The sequence below is a fragment of the Pseudophryne corroboree genome, chromosome 1 (genome assembly GCF_028390025.1).
Source record: "Pseudophryne corroboree isolate aPseCor3 chromosome 1, aPseCor3.hap2, whole genome shotgun sequence".
NCBI classification, from domain to species: Eukaryota; Metazoa; Chordata; class Amphibia; order Anura; family Myobatrachidae; genus Pseudophryne; species Pseudophryne corroboree.
Window position 1 is genome coordinate 40,772,031 of NC_086444.1, and position 16,043 is coordinate 40,788,073.

General features: G+C 47.1%; 1 protein-coding gene across 1 annotated transcript in view; it reads left to right on the forward strand.

Moving 5' to 3' along the window:
- Positions 1 to 16,043, forward strand: part of LOXHD1 (lipoxygenase homology PLAT domains 1) — a 391,860-nt gene that overhangs the window by 230,410 nt on the left and 145,407 nt on the right. Inside the window, exons 11-14 of the mRNA XM_063958520.1 lie at positions 3,807 to 3,905; positions 4,892 to 5,040; positions 6,860 to 6,983; positions 8,333 to 8,583. Coding sequence (XP_063814590.1) covers positions 3,807 to 3,905; positions 4,892 to 5,040; positions 6,860 to 6,983; positions 8,333 to 8,583 — 623 coding nt within the window. The remainder of the gene's footprint in view (positions 1 to 3,806; positions 3,906 to 4,891; positions 5,041 to 6,859; positions 6,984 to 8,332; positions 8,584 to 16,043) is intronic.

Below are 16,043 nucleotides of genomic sequence, written 5' to 3' on the forward strand. Positions count from 1 at the left end.
CAACGCCCTTCTACAGGCATCGCATCTTCTTCAAGATCAAGCCATTCAGGCACAGTCGGACAATGTGACGGCGGTAACGTACATAAACCGACAAGGCGGGACGAACAGCAGGGCAGCAATGTCAGAGGTAACAAGGATTCTCCTCTCCTCTCAGTTTAATATTCTAACCCAAACAGCTACACCAACCATAATACCCTAACTCAAACCTCTAAATTAACCCTAATACCCTAACCCTAAGTTTTTCCCTCTTAGTACTATAGAGGTGGATGGCCCTCTTCCCGCTGCTGCTCGTTACATACAACACACAATTCTGATCTGACAGAGTGCTAGGGATTAGAAGGTCGCTGTGCGGTGGCATCTGCAGTGGGGGATGTGGTGTGGATACAGAGAGCTGGTGGTGTGGTGGGTTAGGGTACATGCACAGTAATGTATGTGTCTGTGCCCTGCTTAGTGCCTATGACATATAACAATGGTGATGGGTTATCACCACAGACTATGGTGGGCTCTGGGGATATGGGCAAGTCTGCGTGATGTCATGATGTCACGCAGTAGTTGCGCAGTGCCACTTTGGGAATGTTTTGGATAGGAAAAATTTCTTTGTGGGGCTTGTCCAAGGGCCCCCTAGGACCCACGGGGCCCTAGGCGGGTGCCTAGTTTCCCCTGTGGAAAATCCGGGCCTGACTGGTAAATTAGTTTAGAAGACTTTATACCTCTCCGTCCTACACTTCTAAGCTACACAGTGGATGACAGTCTTTATAGCTGCTCCTCACCAAGCGAGCTGACCATACTAACTAGTCTGTTGGCTGCAATATAAGGGTAAGCAAGAAGCGCCTGGAACAGTCACTCCGCTCTGCAAGGATGTGTAGCATTGTCTCATGTGCTCCAGTTTATCCCTCCTCAGCTCACCGGCTGGACTGCGCTCCTGACACCTGCGAGCGCTGTTCTGCTGCTGCTTACACTCTCAGAGGGCACTGTTACTTTGTAGCACCTCATCAGCGCAGCTCCGCCCTCCTTCTCCATTGCCTCAGCCCTCTGTCATCCATTGATTGGTATGGACACAGCACACAGCCACAGTAACAGTGCCTCATGGTTGGTGCCCGGCTCTCATTTTCTCTGGTGCCTCACACAGCCGCTGGCTCCTGTCACTCAGCCGCCCTGACAGACGGCCTAGCACAGCACTGGTCAGCGCATTTTCTACACTCTCTGACTGCGACCTCCAACTGCCACTCCGCCAACTGTCATTTTTAAACAAACTTTATTTTAAAATGACACTGGCATCAAAATGGCACCTGTGGGGTATCACAAGGATGTAGCCGAGGGACCTGATTCATTAGTGCTCTGATTGATTGCCTATCTGTTGTTTAACCATATTATACTTTTATACCCAGTGTTGAACTGGGGCATGAAGGGCCTACCAGGGGATTGCAATGGTAGGGGCCCATGCTTAAGGGAAGTGACCAGCCACCACAGGCTGGGCTCCTCTATAAATAAATAGAAAAAATTAAATATATATATATATATATATATATATATATGCTGCAATTACTAGCCACGCCTCACAGTTTCGTTTTGTGGGGGTGTGCCCAGCACTCTGTGAACTGCCGGCATGCCCCCTCTCCCTCTGTCTCCCATGAATAGAGGCTGTGCGCATGCGCGCTGCATCTATTCACCGCTGCAAGAGACAGGGGGCCTCCCATCTGCCCCCCCCCCCCTCACCGCGGGACACTGCAGCCCGCGTTGGGATAGTGCCTAAAAACAGTCTGTTCTGCAAAAATGAGTGCAGTTGGGAGGTATGATATTATACAATGCAGTGAATGCACCATAGTCCTGGAACTGCAGTACAATGTTATGCACATGATGATGATGCTGATAGAGGACACCCATACATATCAGCCAGTGTCTAAAATGCAGTAAGAACTGCATTAGGCCAAGTAAAGGCTAAAATACATGCCATTGTAAAAAAATAATAAAGAAGCTTAATAATACCACTTTTATACTAAAATCGCAGGTCACAACCGGGAGCCTGACACGGGTGCTACCCAGCTGCGACCCGCGTCAGCCCCCTTTCCCACCTAAGTCTCCAACCCGGCATATTTGCCGGGTGTTACGGGTACTACTCTGTTACGAAGGCTACCAGGTGGCATCAGGTGGCGCTCATACATTTACCATTGCCCAGCAGTCCTTTAACCTCCTGCAATGCTAGACTTCACCTTTAGCAACCGCCTTTCCAGGGTGAATTAGGTCCACCCCGTACTCAGGTGCCCCCAGGACTTAGGCGACTATTGGAGGCTGGGCAAGAGAATGGTAAAGTGCAGAGAGATGCTCACAGGATGCAACCTAGAAAAACTGCCCAGTACACAAACTGATATAAGTAACAGAAAGTATGTGAGTGCAACAATGCACAGGATGGTGTTGAAACTAAACACTAACTGTATGTGAATGCAACAATGCACAGGGTGGAATAAGCAACTGAATCTAAACTGTATGTGAATGCAACAATGCACAGGGTGGAATAAGCAATCGAGAATAAACTATGTGAATGAAACAATGCACAAGATGGTAAACAAATAAAGAGCAAAAGATAAGAATCTTTGTGGAGGGTCCACACAAAACCTGATTTCAAGGTGTACTGGATCTGATCAGGAACTCGAACAAGACTAGGTAACCGACTTCAGGAATACACTGATCTGACAGGTTCTCACATGAAGCAGGAACTATAACCAGCGATTTGGGAGTGAACTGGAAGTGAATATAAATGAGCTAGACCCAATCAGAGAGCTAATTACACAAGTCAGTGCAGCTGCCCTGCTGCACGTATCCTATACACTAAGCAACGGGGAACGCCGTATGCCTCCCACTCTTCCCACACTCCAAGACCCATGCACTACTAATGTAAATGACATTAAAATTATTAAAATAAATGTTTTTAATTTGTTATGTCCTAGAGTGTTTCTAAACCCATACACATACATAGCGGATACTGGCAACCATTTACCAGCATAAGTGGGTACGTGATACGTAAAGATTGAGAACCCCCGCTCTAATACACCACACGCTGATATACAGAGACAGCTGCTTTCTTCACGTATATTGACCTAGATCAGTTAATGTTGTTTTGGAACCATGGTGACATTAGTTATCTGCCCCATTCTAGTCTGATGGTTCCTTCTGTAATTAAACATCCCATTAGCACCGATTAGGTCAGAAATGGTTCATTGATTCATACTGTATACTAGATTTTCAGAAGCAGTGTGGTGCCATCTAGTGGCCTGTTATGGTACGTTCCCTGCCTGAGTGTTCCCTGTATTGTGGCTGCACCGTGCACTTCCAGAAATCTGAATAGTACACTACAGTGTCAATGGATTTTAATTGGCTGGCTGGAGAATTGAAATGAGGCAAAGGCATTGTGACCAATAGGGAGCCACGGTATTGTCACAACCTAATGAGATGGAATCAAAGTAAACCAGTTCTAAACTATTCCAGCAGAAGCTGCACTTTATTTCTCTACTTGATACCAGCCCGTCAAAATGACAGAACAGCATAACAGCGCCAGCGGCTGTGTGCTAATTCCAAAATGCATTGCTGGTTGAGTCTGGCCCCTCACCTTCCAAACTAAAAAAGATAGTCCCCTCTCATGGTACAGAAGGTGTGTCCAAATGGAAAAGTATTACCTTGTGATTAATGAACTCAGCCGTTTGGAACTGCTTGTAGCACTGTTGGTATATACTGTACCCATAATATATTGCATTCAGTGCACAGTACGAGAAATAGTGCGCTGGGGATTTAACAATAGTCTTGTTTTGCAGTGAACAAATACGTGGCGAGGGTGTTCACTGGCTCCGCCAACGGCAGTGGGACGGATGCAGATGTTTTTTTTAATATATTTGGAGAAAATGGAGATACAGGTACAGTAAATGTATTTCTACTATTGATTGCTAAATGTGCTGCATTGTGTTTCATATGCCCATAAGAGACTTTACTGAATCACGTAGAAATACAGATATTTCACCCACCTGTCTGTCTGTCCAGCTCAGGGGTAATAACCATCGCCTTCACCATGTATGTGTGTTTGTACATATAAAATTATTAATTCACAATGTAAAATATATATATATATATATATATATATATATACACACATACATGCACATGCAGAAATCCACCTCACTCTCCATTTCCAGGTTGGTGTGCTGTGGCATGTGACCATATTGTGTTCAGAAATAATGGGGACTTGGTTGTGGGGCAATGTGAGAATGGTCAGTTGCACCGACAGTTTCGACACCCACAGCTATCAATATCAACAGCTGCAGGTGTCGTTGCCCCATTGACTGCCACTATGATGGCTGCTGGCTCTGGACTGCGCACGGGAGATGTTGAGATAATAGCGAGATCTCGCACATGCAGACGGGAGCTGGCCAGGCAGGGAGGCTAGGCTGATTAGCTGTGGGTGCTAACAGGCATCGCCAGAGGGGGAAGTTTTCACTCCCTCTCTCCGGCAGCCGAGATGATAATACATCTCGGCGCTAGTTCTACCCATTTCGCCTCTGTAAAGGCAAAGTGGGAAGAGCCATACCGGCACGATATATACCCCTTCTGGGTGATAATGTAGGACTTGCAGTGAAATGGGGTCCCTTGACGTTGGGCTGCAAGCTTAAATACATTGATCAAATCCCCACTATTTATGTACTATGGGGAGTGAGTTTACTATGGTGAGTGCGGAGTTCTGTGTGTTTTATATACAGATGATAGATAGATAGATAGATAGATAGATAGATAGATAGATAGATAGATAGATAGATAGATAGATAGATAGTTATCAAAGAAAATATTTTTTACTCACTGTAATCCATGTTCAGTCATTTTACTGATACATTTTATTTTGTCCCACCAGGGGAGAGGAGACTGGACAATGATAAAGACAACTTTGAGAAGGGAGCAGAAGACAAGTTCACTATCGATGCACCAAATTTAGGGAAAATTAGGAAAGTTACCATCGGCCACAACAACAAGGGCGGCTCGGCCGGATGGTTCCTGGAGAAGGTTTGTTCAGTAGCTGCGATTACAGACGATCTGTCTCCCCCGATAGTACTGATAATGTTCCTGCCTCCTAGCTATAGGCTGGGGGTGATTCCTATCTTCTCCCTCCAGCACCAGCAGTGACCACCAAAGCCAGCAGGGGTGGGTGACACTGCTGACTGTGGGGCAGAACAAAGGTCGCTTCTGTACATGTGAGAAGTTATTATTAGGAAATAGCGCGGGGGAAGGGTGGAGACTTCTAATTCATAACAAGGAAAGCACCAAAATACACAATACAGTATAAAGTGCAACTACGCTCAGCTAATGCAGGTCTTATATCTGCCCGGCAATTCCCAGATGTTGATCTGATCCGCCAATCGGTGGACTCTGGTAATCGTTGATTTGGCGGGGTATCGGCAAAATACAGCATGTTAAAAATTCCAGACAGCCCGATTCCAATCATTTTTTAGTTGGAATCTGTGAATTGAGGCTTTCCAAAAAGTTGGTTTTTGCCGATGACCTGACTCACTTATATTTCAAGCTTTGGGAAGCAAGCTTTTTGGAGATTGACCTCCGACACCTAATCCACTATAGCCTATACGCTGCAGTATTGCCAGAGAGGGATCATCATATCCCTCCCCAGCAGCCGGGAGTGTAGGCAGTCTGTCCTTCTCTGCTGCCATATGCAAGTGGTGCAGGAGAAAGTCACATGTTATCGCATCCATTGTCCTGGCATGAAATATCCACATTACTTAAATTGTTAATACCATGGAAAATCTGCAGATCTTAATAAACTGACCAATGTTATTACTTTCGCAAAGATCAGTACAGGGTTGGGGAGCGTAACCACATGTAACCATGCCATGGAGGGGAGCGTGTCTGCATTAGAATGGCCACGTCCCTAGTCCCTGTTGTCCTTCTGGTCCCACTTGCGCATGTAGTAGGGATGGTCGGAGGTTGATGCTCAATGTTTTTGCCATTGAAGGTGGTAGGTTGATGGTTCCTAGGTTTCTATGTTTTCAACCGACATCGATGTTTTCCTTCGACTGAAGGTAAAATAAGTCTACTGAGCACAGTAAGGCCTCCTGCAAATGTTGTTAAAGTCTCAGAAAGAAACCAATGTTTTCAGGTCAAACCAACCATCAAGTTGCCAAAAAAAACATCAAGTCCAAAAACATTGATGTCTTTTAGCTAAAGATTTTGATGGTCACATGTTGATGATAACAAGTATGTTAAGTCATCGTGGTTCCATCTCTAGGAATGAGTGGGCATAGCCTCCAATCATTCCTGTTCTCCTATGAATGGTGAGTCACGGGACATACCTGCTAACTGCTAGATATATTGGGACAACCTAGTCCCGATTGTGACGGCAGGGCATAGCCCTCAAAGCAGGACTATCCCACCAACATCAGGACATTAAGGAGATACGCACAAGCACATCCATGCTTTGAAGGACCACTGAGCCTAATGTACTCATGACCTTGTTTTAAAAGAACTACTGGTGCCATTCAGGAATATACTTGTCAGCCTCTCAGGAGCTTATCAGAACTACACATATCTGAGTTTTCTCTCTTGTGGGGGAAGATTTTTTTCCTATGCTTTTCCCTAGATACAGTATCTTGTAGTTAGATGCATAGCAAGAGTAAGTATGGTGTCAAACATCTCACAGTGTGGATTCTTTAAAGTATATATTTGCGATTTGATACAGGAGGCCTCGTTATATCAAATAAATGTGTATTGTTCTTAGTGGCTCCTCAGTCTCATGGAAAGATGGGATGGGGAGTAAATACCGTACGATGATGGGGGAAAGCAGACTGCACTGAAATATGTTATGTATTTACAGGTCATCGTTGAAGATATTGGGAACAAGGCCATCTACGAGTTCCCCTGCTCTCGTTGGTTCGCCATCGATGAAGATGATGGGAAAATTCAGCGAGATCTTCTGGTTGGGGGCAGCGAGGCCACAGGTGAGGTGAAGGTCTACGTGGACAGGTGGAGAAGTTGGTAAGGGCAACTTCCTCCTTAGAAGGTCTGATGAAAACCTGCATGTGTGAATGTCTTATCTGGTGCCACAATATTTATATCTGTCAATTTTGGAGGTTGGTCCGAACATGTTAGATGATCCGCTGGTCTCTTCACTATTCTTCATTTGAGATCAGGAGAGTCATAGAAACATAGAATTTGACGGCAGATAAGAACCACTTTGCCCATCTAGTCTGCCCCTTTTTTTATCCTCTAGGTAATTTCAATTCTTTTTGAACCTTAATTCTTTGTAAGGATATTCATAGTCGCTAATTACCAGGAGTTCTCGAGGGTACTGAACATGTTAATTTTTATATGTATTCTTTTTTGTTTATTGACAAAAAAATTTATTAAATAATTAATTTTTTCATTATGCCGTATTACACAGTGTTTTTTTATACACACACACAATTTTTGATTTCTGTATTTATTGGTAGTACAGTATCTGCTTTTCCCCAGCAGATGTCACTGTTGCTATTGGGTCATAAAAGAGGCATAGTTGACTAATAGCAGTAAAATGAGACACTTATAAGAGTATAATTTTACCCGATATAAACTGCTTACAGTCACACATCTCATAACCTCATTTTAACCAAGACAGACCCCTACATTCTGGGGAAAAATTTAATGGAGTGTGTATTTAGGCACAAGTTCCGACCCATCGCACATTGACGGAGACTGCAACCTCCAATCCACCGGATTTATTATACAGCAGCTTGAAGGTTTAAAATACAAATTTCCAGTGATATGTGTCGGAGTTGGTGATTGGGGAGGGGTAACTGCGGGATACCTGCCCTTAGGAATACCCAAGCCATTGCTAAGTAGGAGTGACACCATCCTGATACCCCTAGTTGATAGGTACCAGGGCTAAAATTAAAAAATGCAAAGTGGCTCTTTAAATAAATGTTATTTGTGGCCCATTTATTACATCATTTGCTATCTGGGTCCCTTCAATAATATTTCAATATAAAAATTAATATTAATCATATTGCCCCCTTAATTATTTTTAATAATAATATTGCCCCTTTGTTAGGAGCAATTTTGTGACTTTGAAACTTTTTTTTAAACACTGGTACCCACTGGCCGGGGGCATCCCTGTGTCCAGGGTAGGTGATAAGTAGCATGGCCCAGTGAGGTAGATCACCAAAACTCACTCCAGAAGATGCTGGTCCATTCTATTTCATTAAAAATAAGTGGAAGGCTCCAAGGCAGTAGGAACATTCGCCCCAAAGTGTGAGGGCCTCTGAATGTTTTTTAATTTTTTTGTTTACTGTGATTGTTCTTTAATCGCTAGGAATTGTCTACAATGTCTCCATAATGACCGGAGACATCCGGGGTGCTGGGACCAATTCCAAGGTCCATGTCATCCTCCATGGCTCCAAGGGTCTGAAGAACAGTGGGAAGATATTTCTTGAAGGAGGAGAGTTTGAACGAGCGAGGATCGACATCTTCAACATAGAGATTGCGGCGCTGCTGAGCCCCCTCAGCAGAGTGACCGTTGGGCATGACGGGCGAGGTGTCAGCTCCGGGTGGTACTGCGAGAAGGTGAGCCAAAAGGAAACGTGGAATTGTCATCACTTCAGCGTTACTAATATGCGCACTTTGACACACTTTAACTTTAACAATAATATTTGAACGAGTCGCGCAGCTCAATTCCAAGTGGTAGGTTTACTGTGGAGCGGTTCCTCCGGCAGTTATAAAACAAAAACAGGAATTAATGGTAAACAAGCCGGGCTGAGCGTTTATTTCTGCTGCACTTCTAAAACTATCGGTCAAAACCCCCGATTTATTGGTGACTTTGGCAAAACACTCGTTATTAAACCTACCCCCAAACATCAATTCACGGTCATCTCTTGGGGGATCACGTGTTAATTCTTTAGTGTGCAATCTATGTGCAGTGCATGAAAAAGTGAGGAAACCATCCTGAACCCCCCCAAAAAAGAGAAATAACATAGCTAGTGGCAATTAGGACAGGGTCGGAGGACAAGGCTGTTGGTGGCCATTAGGGCAGGGCCGGAGGCTGTCAGAGGCCATAAGGGCAGAGTCGGAGGCTGTTGGTGGCCATAAGGACAGGGTCGGAGGCTGTCTGTGGCCATAAGGACAGGGTCGGAGGCTGTCGGTGGCCATAAGGACAGGGTCGGAGACTGTTGATGGCCATAAGGACAGGGTCGGAGGCTGTCAGTGGCCGTAAGGACAGGGTTGGAGGCTGTTGATGGCGTAAGGACAGGGTCAGAGTCTGTCGGTGAACATAAGGACAGGGTCGGAGGCTGTCGGTGGCCATAATTGCAGGGTTGGAGGCTGTCGGTAGCCATAAGGACAGGGTCGGAGGCTGTCGGTGGCCATAAGGACAGAGTCGGAGGCTGTTGGTGGCCATAAGGACAGGGTCGGAGGCTGTTGGTGGCCATAAGGACAGGGTCGGAGGCTATTGGTGGACATAAGGACAGGGTCGGAGGCTATTGGTGGACATAAGGACAGGGTCGGAGGCTGTCGTGGCCGTAAGGACAGGGTTGGAGGCTGTTGATGGCGTAAGGACAGGGTCAGAGTCTGTCGGTGGACATAAGGACAGGGTCGGAGGCTATCGGTGGACATAATTGCAGGGTCGGAGGCTGTCGGTGGCCATAAGGACAGGGTCAGAGTCTGTCGGTGGACATAAGGACATGGTCGGAGGCTGTTGATGGCCATAAGGACAGGGTCGGAGGCTGTCAGTGGCCGTAAGGACAGGGTTGGAGGCTGTTGATGGGGTAAGGACAGGGTCAGAGTCTGTCGGTGGACATAAGGACAGGGTCGGAGGCTGGCGGTGGACATAAGAACAGGGTTGGAGGCTGTCGGTGGCCATAATTGCAGGGTCGGAGGCTGTCGGTGGCCATAAGGACAGGGTCGGAGGCTGTCGGTGGCCATAAGGACAGAGTCGGAGGCTGTTGGTGGCCAGAAGGACAGGGTCGGAGGCTGTTGATGGCGTAAGGACAGGGTCAGAATCTGTCGGTGGACATAAGGACAGGGTCGGAGGCTATCGGTGGACATAATTGCAGGGTCGGAGGCTGTCGGTGGCCATAAGGACAGAGTCGGAGGCTTTTTGGTGGACATAAGGACAGGGTCGGAGGCTGTAGGTGGCCATAAGGACAGGGTCGGAGGCTATCGGTGGACATAAGGACAGGGTCGGAGGCTATTGGTGGACATAAGGGCAGGGTCGGAGGCTATTGGTGGACATAAGGACAGGGTCGGAGGCTATTGGTGGACATAAGGACAGGGTCGGAGGCTATTGGTGGATATAAGGACAGGGTCGGAGGCTGTTGGTGGACATAAGGACAGGGTCGGAGGCTATTGGTGGACATAAGGACAGGGTCGGTGGCTATTGGTGGACATAAGGACAGGGTCGGAGGCTATTGGTGGACATAAGGACAGGGTCGGAGGCTGTTGGTGGACATAAGGACAGGGTCGGTGGCTATTGGTGGACATAAGGACAGGGTCGGAGGCTATTGGTGGACATAAGGATAGGGTCGGAGGCTGTTGGTGGACACAAGGACAGGGTCGGAGGCTATTGGTGGACATAAGGATAGGGTCGGAGGCTATTGGTGGACATAAGGACAGGATCGGAGGCTGTTGGTGGACATAAGAAGCTGTTAGAATACTGATAGCCGGTGAGTGTATTTCAGCATGTACATGTATTATAGTATTTGGGGTACATTTGAATGTATATAAAAGTAGGAAATAGGAAAAACTACACTGCACCTCAGTATACAGGTCCCACATTACTTCCACCCATTTCTCTGCTCATTAGAGAACATTACATAAAAATCAAGTGTCTTTGGGCCTAATTCAGACCTGGTCGCTAGGCTGCGTTTTCGCACAGCGGGCGATCAGGTCTAAACTGCGCATGCGTATGCACCGCAATGCGCAGGCGCGTCGCACGGGTACAAAGCGGATCGCCGCTCAGCCATGGGTTTGTGTGAATGATCCATTCGCACGGGCGTTTCAAGGAGATTGACAGGAAGAGGGCGCTTGTGGGTGGCAACTGACCGTTTTCAGGGAGTGGTTGGAAAAATGCAGGTGTGTCCATGCGTTTGCAGGGAGAGATCCTGACGTCAATTCCGGTCCCGGACAGGATGATGCGATCGCAGCGGCTGAGTAAGTCCTGGGCTGCGCAGAGACTGCACAAGATCTGTTTGTACATAACTCTGCTACACATGCGTTCACACACTTGCAAAGCAAAAATACACTCCCCCTGTAGGCGGCGACAATCTGATCGCAGCAGTGCAAAAAAAAACACTAGCAAGAGATCAGGTCTGAATTAGGCCCATTATTGGCCATATTTCACTGTTTAAACACCATTAATTATTCACTATGTGCTGACATTCTTACATTAAAATAAGGACTTTAAACACTTATCACCAACTCTGGAGATGTGAACTAAAAGCAGCAAAGTCTCCCTTTAAAATCTGCCCTGCGGCGCTGCGGCATATGTATGTGCTATATAAATAACTAGTAATAAATAATGTATCACCTTCTCAAGATCCTATCTGCCCTAATGTTGCGGAATGATTGATAATCTCATTGTGATAGATCCCTATATAGAAACTGCACTTTGTATGGAAAATAAGCATAAATGTGCAGTTACACAACGCCTGATTTAATAAAAAATAAAAAAAAATCTGCTGATTCATCGTAAAGCGAAGCGAGGGGTACGCCAGGAAATAGGAGCAATTAACTGCATTCTGTGGCTGCTCCGTAGGTGGGCGCGCTGTCAATGTCAGCCGTAGTGGAGTGACATTATGCTACTGCGCTTGCGTCCCGATTGCGTCCGTACAGAGTCGCAGTTGCGACATAGCTGCTATGAAGACGCACCAGTTGGTATTGCAGCAGGTACGGACGCCGGCAGCTGGGGGTCTCACTCATTACACATTCGGACGCACGGACGTACGCCAGAGAAGGAGATCTGCGGCTACTTCTGCATACACCTCGGAATCATTCCATTGCTACTAATACACAATCCTCACGGTCTTATTTGCAGACCCCTATTGTAGAGACTGCACCATCTGTGGTTTATCACTGACACCGGCTATCTAGCTTCCTGTCTCATCCTATCTAATATAATCTTCTAAGAGAGTCCATCGCACACTTCCCAGGACTCCTGCCATCGCTATCTCAGCATATACACCAAATGTTATCTTCTTCATTAATCCCCCAGTGCTAGCCAGAGCCCCGGCACGTCCCTATTACAGAATGCACCGCCTGTCCCTGTTTAATTGTGTGTTCAGTTATCCGGTAATAGCTGCCTTCCAGTACCGTCACCATTCTCAACCTTTGTAATGTCTCAGCGGCGGCTGTGGAGCACAAACTGCCTCCCACGTCGCATCTATTTGTGTTCCCAGCTCCTGCCCCCTGACCATGCGACCTCGGCCGTTATTACTTACTGCGTCTAATTTCCTGCGGCGCGAGAACCTGCTCAGAGTCACACAGTAACGACAACTAAATAAAATGATTCTAAACTCTTACATTCCATGCAACAAATAAATGCACCTTTGCTGAAAGCAATAATTCCCCACCCCAGTGACAATATAACACAGTTGGGGATTATCCTGTGGTGCTGGGCCTGATTTAGATGTGGTTGGAGGTGCTATCTGGAAACAGCAGTGATAGCTCTAATGTGGTAATGCAGCAGGGAACTCAGCGCAGGATCACCTGGTCGACCGGCTGCGTGATCCATGGGCGGCTGCCGCAGTTCCTACAAGGAGGACAGGAAATCTTCAGACGGAGATCATGGCCTCGGCGCTCACCTCGCCTCCGTTTTGGGAAACGGCAGCTGTCACCGCCTCTGAACAGCAGCAGACTGTCAATCACTGATAATCTGCAGCCGTAGTGCCTCCAATGACCATCGATACTTTATGCTGTGTGCCCCAACTGCAACCACAGCAACTCATGTCCGCCCACTGTGCGGACATGATACAATAATGTTTATTCATATATACACGCTGTAAATAAAGTAATAATGACACAGAAGACAGGAAACTGGAGAGGGACGCTTGATGAGACGAGTGTCGCTGTAGTGTATCAACCAGTAAGATTTTGGCCCAGATTTATCAAGCATTGGAGAATGATAAATTGCACGATGATAAAGTCACAACCAATCAGCTCCTAATTGTCAGTTTTCAAACACAGCCTGTAGCATGACAGTTAGGAGCTGATTGGCTGGTATTTTCTCACCGTACAATTTATCACTCTCCAATGTTTGATAAATCTGTGCCTTAATCTGTAATAAAAATATAAATAAATCCCCCTTTAATTTCAACATGTCCGAACAGGTGGGGTAATTCAGACCTGATCGCTAGGGTGCGTTTTTTGCATAGTCACCTCCTACAGAGGGAGGGGGAATTCGGTGTGCAGGGGTGCGATCGTACGTGCAGGAGAGCTGCAGAAACAGACGTTTGTGCAGTCTCTGCACAGCCCAGGACTTACTCTTCCAGTGAGATGATCGGGGCCGGTGCTGACGTCAGAAACCCTTCCTTCAAACGCCTGGTCCCTCCTGCGTTTTTCCAGACACTCCCTGAAAACGGTCAGTTGCCACCCACAAATGCCCTCTTCCTGCCAGTCACCTTGCGATCGCCCGAGCGATCGCTTTTTACGCCCATCTCGTCGGTATGCACTGATGCCCGGTGCAGTCGTTCCGACGCGCCAGTGCATTGCGGTGCAAACGCATATGCAGTACAGACCTGATCGCTCGCTGTGCAAAGACGCACGGCAGCGATCGTGTGTGAATTAGGCCCAGTGTCCTGGATTATCTGCTGCTAAGCGGAAATAACGGCTATGGGGGGAATTCAACTGTTTGAAAAGTCGGTTGGGTGTCTGTTTTTTCCTGTCTATTAGATTTTAGCAGTTCTTTCTCTTGCCCTCCTTCTCTCTTTTTCTCCCTGTAACTGTGCTCTTATTCTTCCCCTGCTTTCCCCTCTTCTTCTTTTCCTGTTCCCAGGTGTAGGGCCTGGTTTTGTCTCTCATCATTAATATGGGAGCCTCCTACAATGAGTGATGCCCTCATGTATTCAACTTAAATTATTTTCTGCAGCGGGGTACACTGTGTTCCACAGGGAATACATCGGGGGTGTAGCGATGGATCTTGATCCAGAGGCACCAACAGGCTAAAGCTTTAGACTGTCCCAGGATGCATTGCGGGGCCTCCTCTATAACCCCGCCTCCAGGCACTGTGAGCTCTGGGGGTCATTCCGAGTTGTTCGCTCGCAAGCTGCTTTTAGCAGCTTTGCACACGCTAAGCCGCCGCCTACTGGGAGTGAATCTTAGCTTATCAAAATTGCGAACGAAAGATTCGCAATATTGCGAAAAGACTTCTCTGTGCAGTTTCTGAGTAGCTCGAGACTTACTCTGCCAGTGCGATCAGTTCAGTGCTTGTCGTTCCTGGTTTGACGTCACAAACACACCCAGCGTTCGCCCAGACACTCCTCCGTTTCTCCAGCCACTCCCGCTTTTTCCCCAGAAACGGTAGCGTTTTTTCACACACTCCCGTAAAACGGCCAGTTTCCGCCCAGAAACACCCACTTCCTGTCAATCACACTCCGATCACCAGAACGAAGAAAAAACCTTGTAATGCCGTGAGTAAAATTCCTAACTGCATAGCAAATTTACTTGGCGCAGTCGCACTGCGGACATTGCGCATGCGCATTAGCGACTAATCGCTCCGTTGCGAGAAAAAAATACTGAGCGAACAACTCGGAATGACCCCCCCTGTTTTTAGAGTTGGTGCCTGCATGAAGCAGGTCACATAACAGGGGGGTTGTGCTAGGAAGTCCTGAAAAAGCTTTTTAGAAGACTTCAAGGGCTGCAGCACTTCATATGTCAGTATGACATCCTGTGCTGCGGCTCCATCACCTCCCCAGCGGCATTGCATACTCCCGCTGGCGCTGTTCCCGAGTACTTGCGGCGGAGGCGCTCCGGTTCCTAGGCACACCAGCGCAGATGCTCCCCTGGATCGCATGGCGGCTTCTAAGGAAGGAGGTCAGAGGGTCCCCCAGACGGGACTCTCCATTAAATCACATTCCGGTCGTGGTCTTAGGTGACGGACCGCAACGCTGTTTTATAAGGCTCCACAGTACCTGGTGGTGAGGACCAGCATAGGGGATAAGGCGCTTGACCTGTAGCCCCTCCCCCAGCTCCGGATGCCATCTACTGCTGGTGTTCCCGCCCTGGAGCTGCCTCACACTCTCCCTCACTCCCTGACTGAGACTTTGGGCGCCATCTTCTTACAGTAGTTGTGACTGGTCTCCGGGACTGCAGGGCAAGGTCTCCTTCTGTAAATCCGCCTGTACATCAGCGCTGTGATTTTACAGACACATCAGTATTCTACATGTCATTTTACGACAGCGTTAGTTAAGAACAAGTATACCTCTACCAGAATATATTGTACTAGTATTCTGATATATACATCCAGTCTTGGACCGCGCATTGTTATATATATATATTTACTAGTCCACTGCAGTTTATTGTCTGACTAAAATAATTATCTGCATTGTCACTGTGACTGTGTGTGCCTGTATCTGCTGTGTGGATTTCATTTCAGTGTATCCCAGCTATATCTATCATTACATTCTATACCCTAAAGGACTAGATGCGTCAGGGTATCATATATAGTGCTGCACAGTATTTACCGTTAAGTGTATTCTACTGTGTACCAAGTCACATCATACCGCATTATTCTCTGGTTGTGTACTGTGCATGCTGTCACATAAATAGGGGATTTATTTGCAGGTATTATATTTGTCTGGTTATATCGTACCACCTTGCCACCTTGGGCAGCGTTCTCAACTATGCTCAATACGCTTGTGACACGCCTTGCAACCCCTATGGGACCTCCTGTGCCATTGCAGCCACATATTGTCCCTGTGGTAAATCCGCCTTGGGCGGATGCTTTGTCTACCCAGTTACAGCAATTAAATCAATCTTTGGTTAGACAGAAACCTACCCCACGTCACTCTGGTGTCAAAGGGTCATCTAAGCGGGTC